This window comes from Peromyscus maniculatus, chromosome 19 (genome assembly GCF_049852395.1).
Source record: "Peromyscus maniculatus bairdii isolate BWxNUB_F1_BW_parent chromosome 19, HU_Pman_BW_mat_3.1, whole genome shotgun sequence".
Taxonomy (NCBI): Eukaryota; Metazoa; Chordata; class Mammalia; order Rodentia; family Cricetidae; genus Peromyscus; species Peromyscus maniculatus.
In genome coordinates this window covers 34,187,208-34,211,066 of record NC_134870.1, presented here as the reverse complement: position 1 = coordinate 34,211,066, position 23,859 = coordinate 34,187,208, and the positions used below count along the sequence as shown (strand labels likewise).

The 23,859-nt window shown below is 44.8% G+C and overlaps 1 protein-coding gene across 50 annotated transcripts in view; it reads left to right on the top strand.

The window, feature by feature from the left end:
• The window catches only part of Ppp2r2b (protein phosphatase 2 regulatory subunit Bbeta), a 294,937-nt gene that overhangs the window by 244,629 nt on the left and 26,449 nt on the right, over positions 1–23,859 (top strand). For all 50 annotated transcript variants that reach the window (XM_076555156.1, XM_076555167.1, XM_076555141.1 and 47 more), the window contains one exon: positions 12,768–12,932. In XM_076555156.1, the coding sequence (XP_076411271.1) occupies positions 12,768–12,932 (165 nt within the window). The remainder of the gene's footprint in view (positions 1–12,767; positions 12,933–23,859) is intronic.

Genomic DNA, 23,859 nt, shown 5'->3' with positions numbered 1-23,859 from the left:
TGGATATTTTTACCTTGCTCCCAGCATCCTTGGAAGATGGCTTCATTTGTCACCTTGCCCCATCCAGGATGCACATAGCCTCAACTCTGATTTCTAGCTTCTAGAAGTACAGCACTTGGTCACACCATGGACAGCTGCCTCCCCTTTGCACTAATGGGTCATGGCCAGGCAAGCCTAGGGGAAGACATGGAAGCCTGATACACACTTCTCCTTGCTTCTTACGATGTCTTTCATCCCACTATGGGAGCAAAGGCACAAATTAATTTTAGGCTGGCATTTTATATAAAATCAGATCACACTTTCCTCCCTTTCTGGTGCTGGGATCAAGCTTCATGCATGCTAGGTAATTGCTTTACCACTGAACTGTATCCCTGGCCCTGAAGAGCATCCCTCTGATGACAAACCCAGCGTATCACCTGCATGTGGTGAGACAGCACCCACTCCCATACTGAAAGCAACCCTAGGTTTCCCCAAGCCAATTGCCTTGCTTGTGTAGATGCTAAGCCCCAATTTCTTTTGTTGTTTTGTTTTGTTTTTTTTCTTTTTTATCTTATGATTTTATTTTTAAATTTATTTTTTCTATTATCAGTTTGTTATAGTACAAATTCTTATCCTAATAGTGAAATGTTTCACTGAGGCTTGCCCAGTGATGAGTAAAACCAAAACTTATTATAAGCCGCAGTCAATCCTAGGGACCCCCCTGCTATATAGCCTCCCTGGTTCTGTGGGTTGCAGTCTGATTGTCCTTTGCTTTATATCTAGAATCCACTTATGAGTGAGTACATACCATGTTTGTCCTTCTGGGTTTGGGTTACCTCACTCAGGATGATATTTCCTAGATCCATCCATTTGCCTGCAAATTTCATGCTGTCATTGTTTTTCTCTGCTGAGTAGTACTCCATTGTGTATGTGTACCACATTTTCTTAATCCATTCTTCAGTTGACGGGCATCTAGGTTGTTTCCAGGTTCTGGCTATTACAAATAGTGCTGCTATGAACATAGTTGAGCATGTATCTTTGTGGTATGATTGAGCACTCCTTGGGTATATGCCCAAGAGTGGCATGGCTGGGTCTTGAGGTAGATCAATTCCCAATTTTCTGAGAAACCACCATATTGATTTCCATAGTGGTTGTACAAGTTTGCACTCCCATCAACAGTGGAGAAATGTTCACTTTGCTCCACATCCTCTTCAACATAGACTGTCATTAGTGTTTTTGATCATAGCCATTCTGACAGGTGTAAGGTTGTATCTCAGAGTCATTTTGATTTGCATTTCTCTGATGACTAAGGATGTTGAGCATTTCTTTAAATGTCTTTCAGCCATTTGATATTCTTCTTTTGAGAATTCTCTGTTTAGCTCTTTAGCCCATTTTTTATTGGATTGTTCAGTATTTTGATGTCTAATTTCTTGAGTTCTTTATATACTTTGAAGATCAATCCTCTGTCAGATGTGGGGTTGGTGAAGATCTTTTCCCATTCTGTAGGCTGTCTTTTGGTCTTACTGACCCTGTCTTTTGCTCTACAAAAGCTTCTCAGTTTCAAGAGGTCCCATTTATTAATTGTTGTTCTCAGGGTCTGTGCTGCTGGTATTATATTTAGGAAGTGATCTCCTGTGCCAATGTGTTCAAGAGTACTTCCTACTTTTTCTTCTATCAAGTTCAGCGTAATTGGATTTATGTTGAGGTCTTTGATCCACTTGGAGTTGAGCTTTGTGCATGGTGACAGATATGGACCTATTTGTAATCTTTTACATATTGACATCCAGTTATGCCAGCACCATTTGTTGAAGATACTTTCTTTTTTCCATTGTATAGTTTTAGCTTCTTTGTCAAAAATCAGGTGTTCATATGTGCGTGGGTTAATGTCAGGGTCTTCAATTCGATTCCATTGGTCTGTATGCCGGTTTTTATACCAGTACCAAGCTGGTTTTTATTACTATAGCTCTGTAGTAGAGTTTGAGGTCAGGGATGGTGATGCCTCTAGAGGTTGCTTTATTATATAGGATTCTTTTAGCTATCCTGGGTCTTTTGTTTTTCCATATGAAGTTGAGTGTTGTTCTTTCCAAGTCTGTGAAGAATTGTGTTGGGGTTTTGATGGGGATTGCATTGAATCTGTAGATTTAAGCCCCAATTTCTAAGGCTAACCAATGATAGCTCAAACTCTCCCCTCAGCAGATGAGCCGTTTGGGCCTCCTATAGTTGGAACAAACAACAGGAGTTGGACCATGTGCATCTCTCTTGGGTTTCTTCAGTTCCCACAGAGCAGGGTAACAGCCTAGGTATTGGACTGTGGCTTTACTTTTTGTCGTTTTGAGATGGGACCCCACTTCATAGACCAGCTTAACCTCAAACTGGTGATCCTCCTGCATTGGCCTCCTGAAATTCTGGGGTTACAGGTGTGCACTCCCCACCTGACTCAGGACTGAAGACTGAGGTGTCAGATGCATTAGACCTAAACCCAGTACTGGCTCCCAAATGTGTGTAACCTTGATTGGTCATTCGACATCTCTCTATCCCTCAATTCCATCATCAATTAATAGAAATAATAAAATACCTGTCTCAGGGGGTCATTGCAAGGGTTACATGAGTGGCCCTGTGAAGTGCCATGCAGAGCATCTAGTACAGTATGAAGGCTCTGTGCATGGCAGCTGTTATTCCAGACAGCACTTTTGCAACCCACTTTTCTTCCTGCCATGCTGCCTTGTACTTTTCTCTCCTAAGACAATCAAAGGTTATAGAATTCACATTCCACCAGCTTGGTGACTTCATCCATTACCTGCAGTGCCTACCATGGGTTTTCTGCTCTTGAAAATGTAAAGAAGTTTAGAAGAGACCCCACCCCCCAAGTCACAAGAATGAGTCAAGTAAATGTCATAAGCATTGCTGAGCTCTTACTATGCAAACTGAGATGACAAGGGGAGTACAGCTCCATCCTGATGTCACAGCCCTGGAATCTGGTGGGTGAATGGGATGGAGTTCAGTGGGAGAACTGGGGTGAAGAATCTAGAAGATGAGAACTGAGAAGGAATGATTAAAGCACTAGTGATGGGCATATGCCCGTGAATTGGCCTTGTAGGTGGATGACTGGCCAGGCATGTGCCATGTTCAAGACATGGAGTCAGGGATGGAAAATCACAAGCAGGTGGAATCCCGCAGGCATGAATGGAAGGCTGTCCAGGGACAGCAGTCAGGAGGGAAGACTGAGGAGCCATCAAGAGAAATTGCAGACCTGCCAGCTCTCAAGGAATGTCTGAGCTTCCTCTTAGCCTAGGTTAGCCTCAAACTTGTTCTGTAGCCAAGGATGACCTTGAGTTTCTGATCCTCCTACTCTGCCACCACTCCCAGTTCATGCAGGGCTAGAATCAAACCCAGGACCTTGTGTGAAGGAGGCAGGCCCTCTCCAAAATGACCCTATCCCCAAACCAGCCCTGAGCTCACTACTAAATGTCCTCCAGCTAGACCGGGCATGGTGGTGCACACCTTTAATCCCAGCACTTAGGAGGCAGAGGCAGGGGGATCTCTGAGTTTGAGACCAGCCTTATCTACAAAGTAAGTTCTGGGATAGCCAAGGCTAAGTAGAAAAACCCTGGCTCAAAAATAAATAAATAGAAGTAAATAAATGCCTTCCAGACAGACCCACCCTACATGGTCTCCTTTTTTTATTAACTTATATTCAACTGACTAGGGATCTTCAGCTTTATCTATAAAATCCCTTCATGTCTACACTGAGGTGGGGTAAGTGGGTGAATGACTCACTTTCTCCCTTTTGTCCTCCAACTTTCTGAAGAGACTATCCCTTAGAATTGAGACTAGTCTGAAACAGGAGAAAGGGAATCCCAAGGTCAATTTAACAAAGCTAGCATTTCCCAAAGCCATCAGAGTAAGTGTGCCATAGAAAGAGACAAACACACAGCCTTTGAGGGAAGACAACTCTTCCCCTGTGTACATGAGTTTCTATGTTCAAGAGCATTTGAGATTCTATAACTGGTCATATTTGTATAGTTGATTGTTTTGCTCTTTTGGCTTTTTTGGGAGCGGGCCACCCATCTCCCAAATAAATCACACATGGAGGCTTATTCTTAATTATAAATGCCTGGCCTCAACTTGCCTTGTTTCTTGCCAGCTTTTTTTTTTTTTAACTTAAATTATCCCATCTACCTTTTGCCTCTGGGCTTTTTCCTTTTCTTACTTCTGTATATCTTACTTTCTTTCACTCTTATTCCATGGCTGGCTGTGTAGCTAGGTGGTTGGGTGGCTGGCCCCTGAGGTCTTCTCTTTGTTCTCTTGTTCCTTTCTTCTTTCTTCTTCCAAATTTCTCCTTCTATATATTCTTACTGCCTGCGAGCCCTGTCTATCCTTTCTCCTGCCTTGCTATTGGCTACTCAGCTCTTTATTAGACCATCAGATATTTTAGACAGACAAAGTAACACAGTTTCACAGAGTTAAACAAATGCAACATACACAAAAGTAACACACCTTAAAATAATATTCCACAACATATTTGAGATTTAAAGTTTTAGCAGCTTATCTCCAAATGAGTTTATATAGTAAAATCTATATTCAACCATGCCAATGTAACCAAACACATAATATGTAGTATGTGTCCTCCAAGGATGCACAGACAGGAAGGGTCCCTGCAGCTGGACAGCTTCATGATGGAAACAATATTTGAACAGACTCTTGGATTATAAATTTTTTTTTTTTTTTTTTTTTTTTTTGGTTTTTCGAGACAGGGTTTCTCTGTGTAGCTTTGCGCCTTTTCCTGGGACTCACTTGGTAGCCCAGGCTGGCCTCGAACTCACAGAGATCCGCCTGGCTCTGCCTCCCGAGTGCTGGGATTAAAGGCGTGCGCCACCACCGCCCGGCGGATTATAAATTTTTATAAAACAATTTTGGGCTTTTTAAATATACCTAGGAAGAGTCTGTGATTGTGGGGTTTCCAAGAGTTCACCAGTCATAAAGGGTGTTGCAACAAAAGTCTTGTAAAACACCCTGTGGACTTAGCATTATGCATCTCTGTCAGTCACTAAGCCTGAACCTAGCATGGCAAATACTCTGCAGATATTTGCACACTGGCTTTTTAAGCTCCTAAAAGATGAATATTCCATGAAGTCTGCCTCAGAAATCACCAATGCCTTACTGGTGTCCTTTTAGCTGATAAAATTGGGCACTTTGTGATCACTGCTTAATAGCCAAGGATCAAATTTGAATCTTAAAAAAAAAATCTCATGGTAATATGTGTCCCCTAAAAGGGAGTCCAACTGTAATAGGCTCAGAGGTCAAAGCCAACATACAACTTCAGAACTGGAAGACTTTCCATAGCATGTAGGCAGCCTCTGCTGCTTTGGAAACCCAGTACCCTCAGCCAGTAAATGTAGCATGGCCTATGTGTATAACAACTCTGCAAGGATCTTCAACTCTCTCGTACTTAGCCAGGTCTTGGGGAAAATAATTGTCAGTATCAGAAAAATCAGTGCAGTGAGTCAGAGGAACTTATGAACAGCCACTTGGACCCCAAGACACTGCATGGAAATGGTTTTCTTGGATACATGTACTTCCTTTAGAAAATGGGATTCTGTCTAAGATGAAGAGGATTTAAATACTTTTTCTCCATTATCTCTTCTAATAATTAAAATCCTTGGGGATTGTTAATAGGATTCTATTCATGTGAAGGCAAATAAATTGAACCCCAGAGAGATAAAGTGACTTTCTCAAGTTCTCTCAGCTAAACAGAAGGAATGAAAATGGTCTCCCAGCTACATTTGTTACCATCACCATACTTATCAGTGTTTTCTTGAACTCTACCCCCTGAGCTCAGGGGCCTGTCTCAGCTCTCAGGGATGACTCTGCATGACTCTAAGCAAAGAAGCTCCTATTGTTAAGGCCTGGTTGTTTTCTTGGTTTAATAGGACATATTCATTGTAGAGATCTTGGAAAATGAAATAAAATAACCAATAACCTCACCACTGATGTTGCCTCTCAGTTGTGAGAATGCCAGGTAATTCAGCCACATTGGTTGAGAAAAAAAGAGGGGAGCAGGGGGAAAACTAAGAAACTTGAAGTCTTGATTTGTCAGGAGCCTTTCTTCCATTCAGACTGGGATACCCCACCTCTCACTCTCCCCCCCCCATACACACACATTCATGCACACACACATTCACACTCATACACACTCACACACACATGCACACACCAGCACAGGTGTATACACTCACACATGCAGAGAGAGAGAGAGAGAGAGAGAGAGAGAGAGAGAGAGAGAGAGAGAGAGAGAGAGAGAGAGAGCCTCCTCTCTTCCTGCTATTCCAGTGGCCACTGCCTAATGTAACTGATGTACCTTGTCTGTCAACCCTGTATCCCCCTGATACAGACCCTGTAGGTTGGGATTGTTTCTGCTTTGGTCACTGGCATTTCCATTGTACCTGTAAGATCACTAGCAGATTGTCCATTCTCCAGGAATGTCATGGACTAAGTAGATGAGCGGACTCCACTTACTCACAGGTGATTCTCTGACTTTGAGATCTGTTCTCTATGCAAGACATCCTGTGTTTCCCATCTATTTCTCTTGCTCTTGTTCATCATGTTTTCTTGAATGATCAGACTGTAGTATATATTTTATACCTAATTTTCCTCACCTAAAATAATATATGATAAGCATAAAATCTGTCTTAAATATTATTATACTCTAAAATCTTACTATTTCATTGAATGAAAATGTGGGAATAGTGCAGATATTAAAAAAAAAAACACTCATGGATACATCCTCATAGAATCATCACAAGCCCCTCCATGTTCCACATGCCTTGAAGCTCATCACTTTCAGGTATAAGCTTAAACCGCATTATGTTCCTAGAGATACAATTTTGCATGCAGTGGATTTTTTTTTATGTACTTGGACATTTCACTGCAAAAATAATCTAATGACAGGTTTTTTATAAGTTCACTTTTTCATGTGTTTCTGTATATTTATTTAGGTTACTGTCAGTCTTTCATATGTAACCGTTGACTGGAGGCAGGGGAATGACAGGTATAGAAAGCTCGAGTCTTCCAAAGGTGGATGGCGTAAATGACTGAAAACCTTCCCTCTCCCTTCACCACCCAGTCCTGATCCCATCAGCCTACCCCCCCCCATCCTACTGCTGGTGTAATTTATGACTTGGACTGCTTATTTGTTCGAAGCCAATCCCTGAAGGGGTGACCTCCTGATGTCTTCAATTATTACTTTCAATGATGCCTTAGGCAACTGCCTGGCACAGCAGTGCCCTCACCTTCCCGCCGTCTGCCTTGCAAGCATGGAGCTCAGCTGCCAGGCTGGCTATGCCCCGTCTTATCCTCAGAGCTGTCTCCAGAGTTGCCCCCCACCCCAGAGCCAGATTAACCCCTTTTGTGAGTCGAGGTAATTTGCCTGGGTTTAGCATTAATAAGGAATGCCCCAAGCAGTTGGGGTCAAAAAGAACAGACCTGTCAGGCCTCAGGGTTAATTTAATGGCAATCTGTTGGCTGTCTGGGTTGTATATTAGGCACGAGCCCAGTGATATTTTTTGCTGTTTAGTTCTTTGGAACAACAGGGAAATAATTTAGATAGAGTGCTCAAAAGGATCAGATGGAGAAAACTGACTGTCAAAATACATCCTCCCATTTTCCAGTAATATAGGGCACCTTCCATTGCTTAACACCTTTCTCCCTCCTTCCCAATATGAAGGGTTCACACATCTCCCTTTGGAACCTGAGAGAGAGATGGCCTGGGTTTCTGGGCATCCATGTGGGTCTCCTCCTATCTTCCTCAGAAGACACCAAATTTTGCTAACTAGGCTCTCTCCCACATTTCTAGAATTCAGCCAAGTCTTCCCTTAGAAAATAGGACAAGAAAACTCTTGTCAGGTTTTTGTCCCAACTTCTAGTTCAAGCAAGTCAATTATATCATAGGACATAAAAATTCTGGTTCTGGAAAATATCATTCTGGAAATGTAGTTGGTGGAGCTTTCAGGGGCATAATTCAAAGGAGATAGAGCCCTATCTGGGAAGCCAGTCATTGTTCCTCTAGAGCCAGACAAACCCACTCAGGGAAACTGGTCTGGTGGGGCCATTCCTCATACAATGCAGTGTGGCTGCATGTAAAGAATCCTTACACAAGCCTGAGTGCAAATCCCAGCTCTACCCATACAGTCCTATGGCCCTAAGACATTTATCTCAGAGGTCAGAAAAATGTCTCAGCAAGTCTCTTGCCACCAAGACTGATGGCCTGAGTTCGATCCCCCAGATCCACACAATGGAAGGAGAAAAACCAACTCCGCCAATGTCCTTTGCACACCTTGGCACATGTGTGCACATATACTCACAAATAAATAATGCAAAGCCACAGTCACACAAGTGACCTCGGGTAAGCTCATGGGGTCTCAAAGAAAAATAAAGAAAATAACAAAAGCATATAAATACGGAAAAGGAACATAAAGAAAGGATGGAGGGCGGGCAGTGGTGACGCACACCTTTAATCCCCAGTACTTGAGAGGCAGAGGCAGGCAGATCTCTGAGTTCGAGGCCAGCCTGGTCTACAGAGTGAGTTATAAGACAGCCAGAGCTACACAGAAAAACCCTGTCTCAAAAAAAAAAGATGAGAGGTTGATAAGAGCATGAGGGACAGAGGAGGGCGGGGTCAAAAGGAACCTGAATGTAATAAATACATGGATGAAAATGGCAAAGAACAGATTTAAAACACAAAAGCTTTTCCTGATTAGAAAGAAAAAATTATCTGTTTTGTCAGCTGTAAAACAGGATTGTTAATGGCACTGACTTCATCTGCTTGGAATGAAGGACAAATGAGACTGTAAGACACTTGGTCCAGGCATACTCAACACTCAGTAGATAGTAGCTACTAGAGATTGTGCTAAAGAGAGACAGAATCAAGGCTTCTTCCCTTGGCCAAACCTGAATCAAACCCAAGCACTGTATCAGGAGGGAGACTCAGACCTTGAAGAAGAATCAAGTGGCTTCTGTTGTTCGATTCTTAAATGGTCTTTAAAAAAAAAAAAAAAAACCAAAGTCAGATATCAGGGTGAAAGCTGAAAGATCAGAGAAGCAGAACAGCCAGCCACCAGTTCTTACCTCCACGATATCCTCAGGCTAAAGAAAGTGAGTTCCTGTTTCCTCACTTCCTGGGATTAAAGGCATGTGTGCTTCCCAGTACTGGGATTAAAGGTCTGTGCCACCCCTGCCTGGCTCTGTTTCTAGTGTGGCCTTGAACTCACAGAGATCCAGACGGATTTCTGCCTCCTGAGTGATAGGATTAAGGGTGTGTGCCACCACTGCCTGGCCTCTATGTCTAGTCTAGTGGCTGGCTCTGTCCTCTGATCCTTAGGCCAGTTTATTAGGATACACAATATATCACCACAGCCTTCAGATGAAGGGTGGGTGGGAGGTGGGACAAATCTAGAAACAGGGGACAGAGGCAGATCCACCAGGCACTGCTCTAGGAAGACATCCTCGATGGTGGGAGGATGCTCCCGGAGGCACAGACGTGCTTAGGCACTTTGTTTTCTCATCTTCTGACTTTGGGACTTTATTTTTAGGTAGGAAAAAAAAATAACTGTGGCTGTAGCACCTCCCTCGCCCACTCAGCGAAGATCTCTTCCAGGGCAGTTTGTTTGCTGAGCTATACTGGTAAAGGCTGAGAAAGCTGACACCAGATTTTCTCGCCTTACTTTGGGAAAAAAAGGAAAACATGCTCGCTGGCACCATAGTGTAGGGAGGCACTTTTTGATGGAATCTGACAGCAACTGAACAAGAACCTCTGCTTACCCTATCCAGTAGCATGCACACCAAGCCCAAGGCACAGGTCAGCAGCCAGAAAGCACATCAGAGCTGCAGGCTGCAGCCCCTCCCAAGCTGTTTGGGTGTGGGCTCCAGGTGTGTATACCAAATGCAGAGGCTGAGTTGAGAGGTAGTGTTTTATTAATCCAGGAATACACATGCCCTGCCGAACCAAGTCATCTTTGCGTCTGGTTTTGGCAGATGAAAATGTGCCAAAAGGCAATGTTAGCACAGGCCCATGCTAATTTTAGAAAGAATGCAACAGGATGCCTAAGAGATAAATAGCAAGAGGCACAGCCTGGTGCAAAGCCATTGGAACAAATCCCATGCAGCAACAGCTCCAGCAGGAACCTAGGTGGTGTTTGCTGGTACGTGTCTATATTAGTTAGTACATGGCTACCTAATTGGTGCTACTAGGGCTAAAAATATGAGCATATTGCGTGTTCATGCCCGTGTCCATGCCTAAGAGGGAGCTGTGTTGCTTGCTTAGGCAAAAACATCTCTAGAATGGTCTGTGTCAAGCTACTGTTCAAAATGTTCACGCAACACGTTTTTGTTTTTGTTTTTTCCCAAAGTGTGGAACAAAGATTCCTGGCCCATACATTTTCATTTTAATCACTATGTGTTCGTTTTCACATGGATGATGAAACCCATCCTTTCATGAATGTTGGCTTAATGCTTAGACGAGATGAAAAAGTGAGGCAATCTAAAGAAAAAACTGGTGATGGGGCAAACATCAAAAAGTGGAGTAGTGGAGTCAGGGAAATGCAGGTCCTCTTGCTCAGCGTTGCTGCACCCCAATATCCACATGACAAAGTACAGCTCATCCCCAGACAGAGCCTCAGCTCCAGCCAGGAGCCTCGCAGACTCTTGGTAGGGATATGACAGGGCATGTGCAAGCCAATTTCTTCACTTCTGCTATGTATCCTTTGGAAATAATTCATTTTTATCTCCACTGAATTGCCTTTATAAACAAAAGTCTAAATGTTTCATTCTGATATACAAGGATATAGCTTCAAAATATATATGCATATAGATGTATATATGTTACATATTATATATTACATTATATATAAATATATTATATAATATAATATATAATATATTATAGATTATATATAAAATAATATATATATATATATATATAAAACAAAGGAATATACTGGGGAGATGAGAACTTGGAGGCTAAGCCGGGCGTGGTGGCGCACGCCTTTAATCCCAGCACTCGGGAGGCAGAGCCAGGCGGATCTTTGTGAGTTCGAGGCCAGCCTGGGCTACCAAGTGAGCTCCAGGAAAGGCGCAAAGCTACACAGAGAAACCCTGTCTCGAAAAAAAACCAAAAAAAAAAAAAAAAAAAAAAAAAAAAGTTGAGAACTTGGAGGCTAAAACTGAGTATATCCCCCATGACCCCAAATCCCTCACTATACATAGATGGAATCTTTCTGACACTTAAGCTCCCACCCAACACCCCAGCCCTAGCAAATCACAGCTTACAGACTAAAAGGCCTGTTCATCTCAAAGGAGAGAAACTGGGCAATTGTGAAATCTCCCAGGCTTTGCACCTGGAGTCAAGTCCCAGTATTGTCAGTCACTAGCTGTGGCTGGTGGTTGATATAGATAGATAGATAGATAGATAGATAGATAGATAGATAGATAGATAGATAGATAGATAGATAGATAGATAGATAGATAGATAGATAGATAGAGGCAGATAGATAGATAGATGATAGATAGATAGATAGATAGATAGATAGATAGATAGATAGATAGATAGATAGATAGATAGATAGATAGATAGATAGATATAGGCAGATAGATAGATAGATAGATAGATAGATAGATAGATAGATAGATAGATAGATAGATAGATATAGAGAGATAGATAAAGAGATAGTGTCTGTGTGTGTATGTGTAGGTGAGTAGTGAACGTGTTCCTCAGCATGCCTGTGGAAGTCAGAATACAGCTTGTGGTAGTTAACTGTCTCCTACTCTGTGGGTCCAAGAGATCAAACTCAGATCAGTCAGGCTTAGCAGCAAGCACCTTCACCTGCTGAGTATCTCCCCAGCCCGTTAGCCTTGTCTCCTGCAGAAACTTCTTGAATGCTCACAGAGCCTCTACTTCCAGCCCTGAAAATGGGTGTAAAACATGTTATTCATAGTGTTGTTATAAGGATAAAATGAGACAAAGTTCAGGATACGTGCACTGAGAGGTTCTTTAACAAACCCTCATTGAGTGGCCGCTGCTGCTGTTATATGGATAGTTCATGGGAGAGGATTTGCAGCCTGTTGTAGGTTTCATTAATTACCCCCAGAGATCCCAGTAAGAGTTCAAATTCAATAGTTTGGCTAGAGTGGGCCTAGCTGGATCCGGGGCTATTGCTGTAGAGTGGGAAACACTCTCAAGTGATCTCATGGCCAAGTATGAGTTTGTCTTCTACATGTCACAGAAGATAAAATAGAGATGGGGACCGGGCAGTGGTGGCGCATGCCTTTAATCCCAGCACTCGGGAGGCAGAGCCAGGTGGATCTCTGTGAGTTCGAGGCCAGCCTGGGCTACAGAGTGAGTTCCAGGAAAGGTGCAAAGCTACACAGAGAAACCCTGTCTCGAAAAACCAAATAAAAATAGAGATGAGGAGTCAGGAAACCTAAGTTCATTGGGACAGGGTTTCACAGTGTGGCCCAGGCTAAACTGGGACTCACAGCAATCCTCTTGCCTCAGCTTCCTGAGTTCAGTAATTAGAGTCATGAGCCACCACACCCAGCTTAGACCTAAGTTCTACCTCTGACTACTGGGCAGCCCCATCCCTCAAAGTCCCTGAGCCTCGGCTGCCAGAATTTACCGCTGCCTGCTCCTCTGCCCCTGTGCGTGGTAAACGTTCCCGTAGCACTCACAGCCAGGGCTGCTCATGGCCCAAGCGCGGCCCCCTTCTCCTCGGTCCTCCTTGACTCGTCTGCGCCAGATATCGTGGACATCAAGCCAGCCAACATGGAGGAGCTCACAGAGGTGATCACCGCGGCCGAGTTCCACCCTCATCACTGCAACACCTTTGTATACAGCAGCAGCAAGGGGACAATCCGGCTGTGCGACATGCGGGCGTCCGCCCTGTGTGACAGGCACACCAAGTGTGAGTATCAGCACCAGGGACCGGGGTGCAAGGGGCGGGGAGTGGAGGGGGACAACACACGGTGAGTGCACCACTGCCACCCAGCATCAGAAAATTATTTTTATTGCTACTTCATGACTGTACTTTTGCTACTGTTGTGAATCACAATGTAAATATCTGATATGCAGGATATCTGATATGCAACCCCCCAAAGGGGTCATGGCCCACAGGTTGAGAACCACTGGGTAGGCAAAGCAGGGAAGGAAGGAGGTAGGCGTAAATGCAGGGGTAGGGGAAGGGGGGAGGAGGACATGCCCAGTGGCTGATAGAAATGGTATGTGGGATGGGGGCTACGGGAAGTCATACTAGGCATGAAGCATTTGTGTTCAGTTTGGGACCTGCTGTGTGTGAGGTAACATGAGCCACCTTAAGAGACAGGTTCTCTCCGGTAAGTGAATATGGAACAAGGTGGGTGGACACCAGCTGGAGATATTTCTGAGGGGCCTTAAGAAGCTCTGATGCCCTCCCAGCCAGTGTGACAGATACGAGCCTGGGCTTTAGAGTCAGGCAGGCCCACGTGAGTCCTGAATGCAGAGGAATGAACTGTGAACTGACTGGGAAAATTGTTGAGCCCAGAACTCAAACTGGAGAATGGACAACGCTCTCGGAGGTTTTTAAGTGAGAATGGTTTAGAATGAAAGGTACTTGAGGAGTAGAGCTAAACCCTGGCACTTGGTGCCTATGTGACCTCAGGCAATCCTCCTGAGCCCCACAGTCCTCCCAGGGCATGTGGGCAGAAGAGATCAACACTGCTACATGAATAAGGCAGTGCTGGTATCTTCTGAGCATGAGGCGGGAGCAATAGATGGCAACCAGAATGGTTTCCATCCTCTTCCAGAAGCCCCGAAGCCTGCAGCTGTAAGGTAGTCAGAACCTCTACCCTTTTGCCAGAAACAGGAGGCCCCATCATTCACTATTCATATTCACCAAGCACGTACCATATGCCAGATATATCCAACTCTGGAGACACAAGGATGAGCAAAAGCAGATGTTCTTCTCTCTGTCTCTTGGAGCTCACTATATTAGCAAGGTCTTGCAGAGAAGAGGGAATGGTGGGTGGCATGTATAAAGAGATTTATTATTAGGAACTGGCTCACATATGAAGATTGAATCCTCAGATCTGCTGCAGTCAGCAAGCTCAAGTTCTGGGATTGGGGGGCGGTCTTCCATTCCACATGCCACCGGGCTGAAGACCCAAGTGCCTCAATTCAACTCCAATGGGTAATCATCCCAACCCCCCAAATCAGTCAGGTGGAAAGAGTCAGGTGGACACTCACAAGAGAACCAACACTTTCTGCCAATCAGCCCTTCACCTGATTGGATGAGGCTCATCCACATTAAGAGGTCAATATTTATTCAGTCTATTAATTTAAATGTTAAACTTATCCCAAAACACCCTTGCAGAAACACCAGAATGTCAGACCAAGAAGCTGAGCACCTGTGACCAGTCACGTTGACAGAGAAAATTAAGCACACTGAAGATTAAAGACACCTGCCTGCCTCCATTAGAGAATCACAAACAAATAGAGCATGGCCTGTGCACTGAGTGGCATGAAAGAGTAGCGTGTTATGCTGTCAGTTAGCATCATGGGGACCTCACAAAGCATTGCTTACTGATCTGAAATGTAAAGACCAAGGAGTGAGAAGAGTACAGGGAAGGGTCATCTATGCCCACAGAAGCAGGAAGACTATCAGGACACACACCCAGGAGCCCCCAGGGTCTGCTGCTCTCTCCAGCCCTGGTGCCACACACCCCTACAAGATCAAAGTCCCGAGGACAGTCCTTAGGGAGACCCAGGAGCTAGTGAGTGAGTGCATTGCAAGCCTTCATCAAATCTGCCCATTACCCCCTCCAGCCCAGCCCAGCTCTTCACTACAAGGCACCGGCCTGTTAATCTAATTAAGAAGAAATAGATTCATTTTCCTGACTGGGCCAAAAAGCTGACCTTCTTCAGGGCACACCTCTTTTTGTTCCAAAGCCACCCAGCCCCAGCTCCTGCCAACTGGGGAGGGCCGTGTTCTGACCTCCTGCCTGACATCTCATATTGATTTTCTTCATTCTCCTCCAATGCCAGCCTGCAGTGGGCTGAGGCTCAGGCGAGGTGTGTGAGCGGCACGAGACAGTTCATCAGAGTTCAAAATGAAAAGCAACATTGGCTTTCGGAGACGAGCACGGAGGAGGAGGGTATTTAATAACCGTCGGCGTTTAATCAAAACGCCGAGGAAAACCGTGTTATCAGAGCCGAATATATTAATTTCCATATGTCCCTCACTCTGCATGCTCAGCAGGGGTTGGAGGGGATGATTTGCCCTCTCCCTCTCTATTTTCTGATTTTTTTTCCATTGCTTCTGGCGGCAGTGAGGTGTTTGCATTGGTAGTCTGAGGCGCCTGAGACAAAGGGTACCGATGACAGTGAGGCCTCTCTGCCGGACAGACCCTGCTTCTTTCTTTCCACACACACGTCCTGGGAAGTGGGTGAAGGAACTGGCCAGGTGATGTGAAAGCCAGCCTAAAAACTGAAAGAGTTGAAATGCGAGCTCCTGTCCTGCACCCACAAGGATCATCTTCCGACCCCCGTCTCCACCCTCCAAGCTCCAGGGAACCTGACCACACTGGCCCTTTTCCTGTACCGCCAACATTTTTAGTCCCTTCCTGCCCCGGGGTGTTTGCATAAGTTCTTCCTCTTGTCTGGAACACCCTTCCACCATGACCCTCAATTATCATATGACTGCTGTGGAGCCAGATTGAGCACTTGTGGGAGAGAGACAGGTGGATGGTACCTATGGGAGAACGTGTATCCACTTACCAAAGATGCTGTGGCCAAGTGCCCCTAACAGACTAACAGCAAAATGTTACTGTCTCACAATTCTCTTTTTCAGTTTTTAAATTTTGTTTAGTGGGGGGCATGTGTTGTAAATGCGGGCATGCATGTACCACATCTTTATTCATTCTGTTCATGTAAACACTAAGCTCACATGAAGGTCAGTGGACAGCTTTCGGGGGCGGTTCTCTCCCTCCTTCTACCTGTGTGGCAGGGTCTCTCCTCTTGCTTCTGGAGCACTGTGCTCTAGCTGTGTCTAGAGTCTAGCTGTCCTGCAAGCTCCTGATCAGTCCCTCCATCTTGGCCTCCCATGTTTCCATAGAAATGCTGGGATTACAGATATGTGCTGCTGTATATCCAGCATTTTTATGTGGACTCTGGAATCAAGCACAGGTTTTCAGGCATTCTTACCAGCTGAGCTATCTTACTGGGCCCTGACTCAGTTCTCAGAAAGGTGTCAGCAGGCAGGAGAGCCATCTTCTCCCTGTGTGTACACATCATCTTCTCTCTCTCTCTCTCTCTCTCTCTCTCTCTCTCTCTCTCTCTCTCTCTCTCTCTCTCTGTGTGTGTGTGTGTGTGTGTGTGTGTGTGTGTGTGTGTGTGTTCGTGTTCAAAATTCCCCTTCTTTATAAGAATCATCTTGGGTTAGGGCTTATCTAGTGATGTCATGTCCTCTTTTAAGCCCCGATCTCTAAAAACAGTCACATTCTTAGGCATGGGGACGAGATAGGACCTCTGCCTGTTAGTTGTGGGTGGCAAAATTTGGCCCCTACAGGAGGGAGAGATGAGAAATTCTGCAAATGGGCAGGCCCAGGAGCTTCCTGTCCTGGTCTTGTCCCTTCCTGCCGGCCATTGCTTTACCCGCAGTCAGTAAGGACAGAAAAAGATCCCGGACATCAGGCTCACACAGTCTTCAGACACGTGAGCGCAGGAAGTGTGGCCCTTTTGAAAAGCAGTGCAGAGATGGAGGACCAAAGGAACAGACCCCAGGAACTATAAGGTAGAAAGGAACAGACCACAAGAACTGTAAGGTAGAAAGGCTTCACGGTCCTGACTTCAGGGAGAATGCCATCTGGGAACTTTCCGTGGTCCTGAAGCAGTTTTCCTTCCAAAGAGGATTTTGTTTCAGAGGTTCTGAGCTGCTCTGTTTCCTGCTCAAAAGTCACCCTTCAGTGACAATCAGTAGAATTTGAGTTTATTAATAAGTCAAACCATGTTAGCAACATAAAATAAAAAGGGCAGAAATGTTGATAGTCAATTATAAAGAACTTTGTTTTAAAATCAGTCTTCATTATCCGTTTGTCTGAAATGAACGTAAATTTGCATACTAGTTAAAAAGAAAAAAAGAATCAGAGAAACTCACAGTTGGGACTGGGATATGCTGAAGGAGTGGAGAGAATTGACTTTCTAGGGTTCTGTGGACTTGAAGAGGAGAACAAGTGAGTTGTCTGTGATGACTTAGTGGGCTGCAAAGTGAGAACGACTGTGCCCAGAGACCATCAGAGACCAGCTGCAAGGAAGGATGCTGGATGGCCTGGAATGTGGGGCTATCTTCTAGACTGACACTAGGTTGGAGCTCTATGTGTATAATTTAGAGAGAGTCCATGAGTAGAAGGGGAGTGCCCTGACTCCACTATGGGATCTGCAGGAAAAAGCAACACTCCCTACACTTCTAAGGGCCCATCAGAGGCACAGGAGGTGTGACAGGTGATGTGGAGTCCTGCCTGGTGTCCCCTCCACACAAGGCCCAGGATAGCTTTGCTCTTTTTCCTTCCAGACAGCAGTGAGTGGACTCAGAGACTGGGTCAGGAGAACAAGGAAGACAAGGTGACCACTCTCAGCCTGGGACACACTGGCCAAACTGAGCAGTCTTGAGCAGGTTACCTCTCTCTGCCTGTTTTCTCACCTGCAAAAAAAAAAAAAAGGCTAGTGGTTGTACTTGCCTTGTAGGTAGTTGGAGGATTAAATGCAGTACCACCCATGAAGCCTCAGAACAGGGCCTGACATAGCATGGTACAAGATGAAAATTCTCTCTCTCTCTCTCTCTCTCTCTCTCTCTCTCTCTCTCTCTCTCTCTCTCTCTCTCTTCCTCTCCTTCTCTCTCTCCCTCTCCTTCTTCCTCCCCCTTTCCTTCACCCTCCCCCTCCCCTCTCCCACTCTTCCCTACCATGTGTGTCTTATTTTAAGAGTAAAACCAGGAGGATAGGCAGTGATAGTGAAGACATAGTAATGTCATCAACCATTGTGATGTTTTACAATGTCCAGGAAGCAAGCCAAATACACAAATGTGGGCCCATTTCATCCTCATGCCAACCCTGGGAAGTCCCTTCTGATAATTGCTTAATCAGAAGCAAGAGAAAGTGATGTAATTGTAGAGAATAGAAAACAAGCATGGTGATGGGTGGATCCAGGCCTGTGTGGTTCGGTGGCTTTTTATCATGCTGGCCTTGCAATTCTCTGTCCATCTCCCCATCGCTCTTGATAAGAGCCATGCTGTGTGCTTACTTTGTTCTGGGGCTGTAAGAGCCCTGTGACTGTGTTTTCTTTCCACCCTGACCACCTGGGGGAAAACATCAGCGTCCTGCTACAGGGGATCCATGGAACAAGAGCTGAACTGGCCATTCCAGGGTGTGTGCTCTAAATTCAGTCCATGTCTCTCTGTAGACAGACATTTCTTATCCTGACCATCCAGTCCCAATCCAGACTCAGAGGCTGAATATGAATTATAAATAACCAATAGCTCAGGCTTGTTACTAGCTAACTCTTACATTTAAATTAGCCCATATTTCTATTTATGCTTTGCCACATGTCCCATAGCTTGTTACCTCATTTTTTATATATCCTGCTTGTTTGGTGGCTGTCTGGCCTCTCTTCTGACTCCACCCTTTTTCTTCCCATTATCCTTAGTTTGGTCACCACTGCCTAAACTTCCTGCCTGGCTACTGGCCAATCAGCGTTTTATTAAACCAATTCAAGTGACAAATCTTTACAGTGTACAAGAGAATTATTCCACAGCATCTCTCCTCTAATTCACCAGAACACGGGGAATCAATTATTCAACTAAGATGCATTAAACATCTTGTGACTTTTGCCATCCAGAAGGTGGCATTCCATGGGGCAAAAGAACAAGTACATTCAAAATATAGATAAGCAGTGTATTTTCAGATAGTGATGCAAGCAATAGGAAATAATGCAGGGTGAGAGAGTAGCTAGGGTAGAGCTGTTTCCATAAGGTGGTGTGAGGGAAAGCCTCTGAACTAGAGCTGAATTAGCGGAAGGATCCAGGGGCAGTGAAGGTCCTAGTTCAGGGACACCTGTGTTTGAAGAACAGACCAAGGACCAGAGGACAGAGATGATTATGCAGAAAGCAGTGTAAAAAGCGAGGCAAAAATGTGGGTGATGAGACATATTTCATGCAGCCTGGGAAAAGCCCATGGGTTTCATTCCAAGTAGATAAGGAACCCTTAGCAGGAAGTGAATACAGTCTAGTGCTGCATAAGGCCATTTTGGTCAATGACAATGTCCCCTAAGATTATATCACCTACTAACACCTTATCCCTTAATTTTTTGTTTGTACAACAAAAGCACCTAACAGTACATTTCTTAGAATAAATCCTAGCATAAAGAAAGACTTGGCTGAGGCTGTGGAGATGGCTCACTCTGGGTAAAGTGCTTGTGACCCAGGCATGAGAACTGGACTTCAGACCCTTAGCACCCATGTACATGTTTAGTGAGCATGGCACCCTGCCTGTAATCCCAGCCCTCAGAAGGCAGAAACAGAGAACCCCAGAGCATGCTGGCCAGCTAGACTGGCTGAATCCATGAACTCCAGGTTCATTGAGAGATTCTGCCTCTGTATATAAAGTGGAGAGTGTTTGAGGAAGGCACCCATCATCAACCGCTGGCTTCATACATATGCATGTGCCACCATACTGATGAATACCACACACACATACTCAGAAAAAGCATGACTATGTTGGAGCATGTTTATGACCTTTAAAGAGTTATCAAAAGTGGGGCAGCCAGACTGGGAGCAAGGAAGCCAATTGGGAGACTCCTTCCATTGTCGCAGGAGAAATGATAGCCACTACAAATGAGTGAACATAGGTGTGGTTCACTCAGAATGTCAGGCTGTGAGGGCTCACTGAGAGATTTGAAATGGGGAGGCAGATGTAAGGAGGAAATGTGAAGTCATATGTTGGTTTGGCTGATGTATAATGGAATGATACTGAAGTGAAGAAGCCAAAGAGGGAACTGGTTTGCTGTAGAAAGACCAAGCCTGCCTCTCTATCTGTCTCCAGATAGCGTTGTCTATGAGTCATCCAATTAGAAAAGCCTCTTGGTCATTAGATACATTGATCTGGAAGCTCAGGAAGACATTACAAGTATAAAGTTGAAGAGTTATAACTATATCATTATGTTTCAAGTTATGGGACAGATTGGTTCTATTAAAGAGACACAGTGTGGGTAGAGAAGAGTGGAGGCCCAGGACCAAGGCTAAAGGGATGTCAACACTTAACAATGGGGTATGGAGAAGAAGGTAGGAGATGAGTTGCCAGGGATAAGAGGAAATCAAGGTGTGTAAGCAACGCATTGAGAATGGCATAGAAAGCTGCTAGGACCAATGTTATGAAATGCTTCTGTGATGCCAACAAAAATGAGATTGGGTAAATGATCATAAGATTTAGTCCTGTGGCAGCCTTTCACTATTAAAGGAAAAGTGTCCTGACTGACATGTTGTTGTGTGCATCTGTTGAGTGAAATCAATCATGTGATGCCACATCACCCACAAATATGGGCTCAGTCCTTCAACTGAACCTCTGCTTCACTGTGGTTCTTGCAGGCTTGTCTCCATTCTGCCTGCCTGTGGCCATCTTACCCCATTGGGAGGGATTGGCTTGTACTCAGGACTTACAGGAGAGCCAACTAGTCATGGAACGTTCTGAGGAAGGAGCCAGAGTACCTCTCCATGGCAGCACTGGTCCCCTTCAATGGCTCCACCAGCAGGCCTGAGGTCTGTGGTCCTTTTTTACCAAGTAGGCCCTTCCGCAAGGGCAAGACTATAGCCCAAATCAAGGCCATAGGAATCCCTCCCTTCAGATGCCACCAAGGCAGACTTTCTATTCAGACTTCAATCCTGAAGTGTATGTAAACATGTCTAGACCACGATTAAGAACCATCCTCCTTGTGTTGAGGAAGTAAAGGTGGCAGTAGTTCAGGCCTTAAATACTGAAATGTTTCGGTGAATAGCCTCATTAAGAAAACAGCAGGTGAAAACAGCCAAGTTTGATGCCTAACTCAAAAATATAAATCAGAAATTTCATTTCTCTCCAAAGGTAGAAGGCATGCAGAAGCATGAGTTATTTTGTTTTGAATTCTCCTTTGTCTTATTTAATTTTTACAAAGATTGTTGGCCTGAGTGCCCAGTTAACAAATAAGATGTAGAAATAAACAAACTTGCCCCAGATTCCAGGGCAAGAGCCAGATCCAAACCCATGTCTGTCTACTTCCCAGAGAATTCACTGCCTTTCTGCGTATAGGGCAGGGGGAAATGCACGATTGTTTTTTTTTAGTATCCAGAAAGATAATTTCACAGGCCTGCAATTTATATTCCCCACATCAGCCCAATGCCCTAGCCTAAACATTTCTGGCTGCACTGTTAAGTCAGCTTCTGCACAGGATGTGAAATACACTCTCATCCCTCGTCTACAAACTTAATTGCCAAGCCCAGGTTCTGAAAGCCACTAGATCCCTGAATAAACCTGTGTCTCCTTCCCCAAGCCCCTAATGGAATGTGTCCAAAGGCATCAACTATAACTGCAGCTGTGATTCATCCTAAAGCCTCCAAAGGGGGTTCGGTATTGATCTGGGGCATAATTAACACTGTTTACTGTAGGCGAGCTTGGTTAGGTTAGAGAAACAAAGCCCTTTATTAAAATGCTTTTTCCTGATGACAGGATTACAAACACACAGAGACGCACACTGCACCTGGAGAAAAGCCAAATAGCCTTGATACATGAAACAGAATACACACACACACACACACACACACACACACACACACACACTACAGTATTCAAGCTTAGCAGCAATTAACCACAGAGCAGACAAGCCTCACATTCGAGTAAAAATAGAACCCCACCCCCCTTCTTCCATCTTCATTTCCATTTTTGATTAATTTACCAGTTCGGTCAATTAGTCATCCTGGAGACTGCAGTTGAGTGGATTTTCCTAAGGACTAGAAAGCTTATTAATTTTGAAAGTGAGTATCATTCATTAACGGCTGACACCATCCCAGGTCCTGCCCTCTTCTCTGCTCAAGGTCTTGGGTGAGAAAGCAGCAGAGGTTGAAATTAGCACCTGCGCATGCCTACAGCCTACCCCACCTACTCCACACTGAGACGTGCAAGATGGGAAGGCTCACCTGTGCGGTCAGAGGTGGCTTAGCTGTCAATGTTGTCTGTGATAAGCCATTAGCAACAAACTAGTCATAGGCACAGGCAAGCGTTCGTAGTGGAGTTCAAGGGAACCAGACTCAGGGACTCTGGAATAAACCTGGCAGTTATTTTCTCTGGGGAGGGTCTCTGGCCTCTCAAGTGTATTCGCTGATGCTGGCAGGATGCTAAGGTAGCCCATCCCTTCCATCCAGAGGCATATGGGGAAACCTGATGCTTCCTAGAGCTGCTGTAACAAAGCCTCACTGGCTTTAAACCTCATATAGCTGGCATCTTGCCATTCTGGAGTCTAGACGTGTAACATGGGTGTTACTGGCTAAAATTAGGCTGCCTTCCCATGGGGAGTTCTGGGAAGAATTGGCTTCCTTGGGTTTTTCAGCTTCCAGAGACTGCCCCCTTCCCAGGCTTGGAGAATCCAGAAATAGGGAAAGGAGAACCTAACACCACCCTCCTGCCTTCTTTACTGCCCCCTCCCCTCTTTTAAGGACTCTTGTGTTTGTATAAGATCCACCCAGATGAAGTGGAACAATCTCATTTTAAGATCAACTAATCAGCAACCATAATCCTATCCAGTCTAATTTCCTTTTTGTCATGGAAGGAGTCCACAGACTGCAGGAGTTAGGGTGTAGGTATCCTGGCAGCCAATTTTCTCCCCATCATACCCCTCAAGTTTCAGCAAGGACACATTGGACCAAAAAGATGTGGGCTCCCAAGTCAGTTTTAATGCCCTCTCTGAACACTAAATGCCATGTTCTCACTGATCTGTTTTGTTTCTTCTAAGTCAGACCTCCCCTATGGCTAGACTGTTTACGACTCCCTAAGCACATATCATAGTGCTGAACAAATCCTCTAAGGAGGCAAATGTCTGTAATCATGCAATATGATAGTTTGCATCTGGTGCTTTTCTTTGAAGAGCTGGGAAGACTCACATAAAGACGTAGTTGACTGTGTTCGTTCATTTCTAACTTTAAGAATGCATTTCCAGCAGCTGGGGTTTAGATTAGTGATAGTGCATGCTCTTCGCAAGTGAGGGTCCCTGTTTACAATCTCCTGGGGCGGGGGGAAGAGGGTACAGGGATGGAGGAGACAGAAAGAGATAGAGGAAAAGGCCCACTTTATCATGTTTAACTTATATTAAGTTTAAAAATAGATTCCTAGGCACTGAAAGTAGAAAAAAATGAATAATAAACAGGCCATAATTTCAAAAGCTGCAATACGCTTTCACAAGTTGGGAAAATTCTAAGTAACTTTTGAGTCTTGGGAGGAGTCTGTGAAGTAGTGATCATCTGTTACTCGTGTATTCAGTAAATGTTTATTGTTGCCAAGCACTAAAAAGATAGATCCTTCCACCCCCGCAGCATCTACTCATGGAGAAGGAACCAAACACCAGTCACCTGGACAGACAGATTTGGTGAAAAGAGTCCCTGGGGCAGAGACTGCAGCAAAGCAGAGGCTCTGGGTGGGACTGTGACGAGAAGGACTGGCCATTGTGTTATGAGAAGGAGCAGCTGGGGGCAGGGGGGAGCTGGTAGCCTAGAACATGTGAGGAGCTATATCCGAACTCCCGTTTGCCCAACTGGTACCCTTCATGCCATAAGCCGTGCAGAGGAC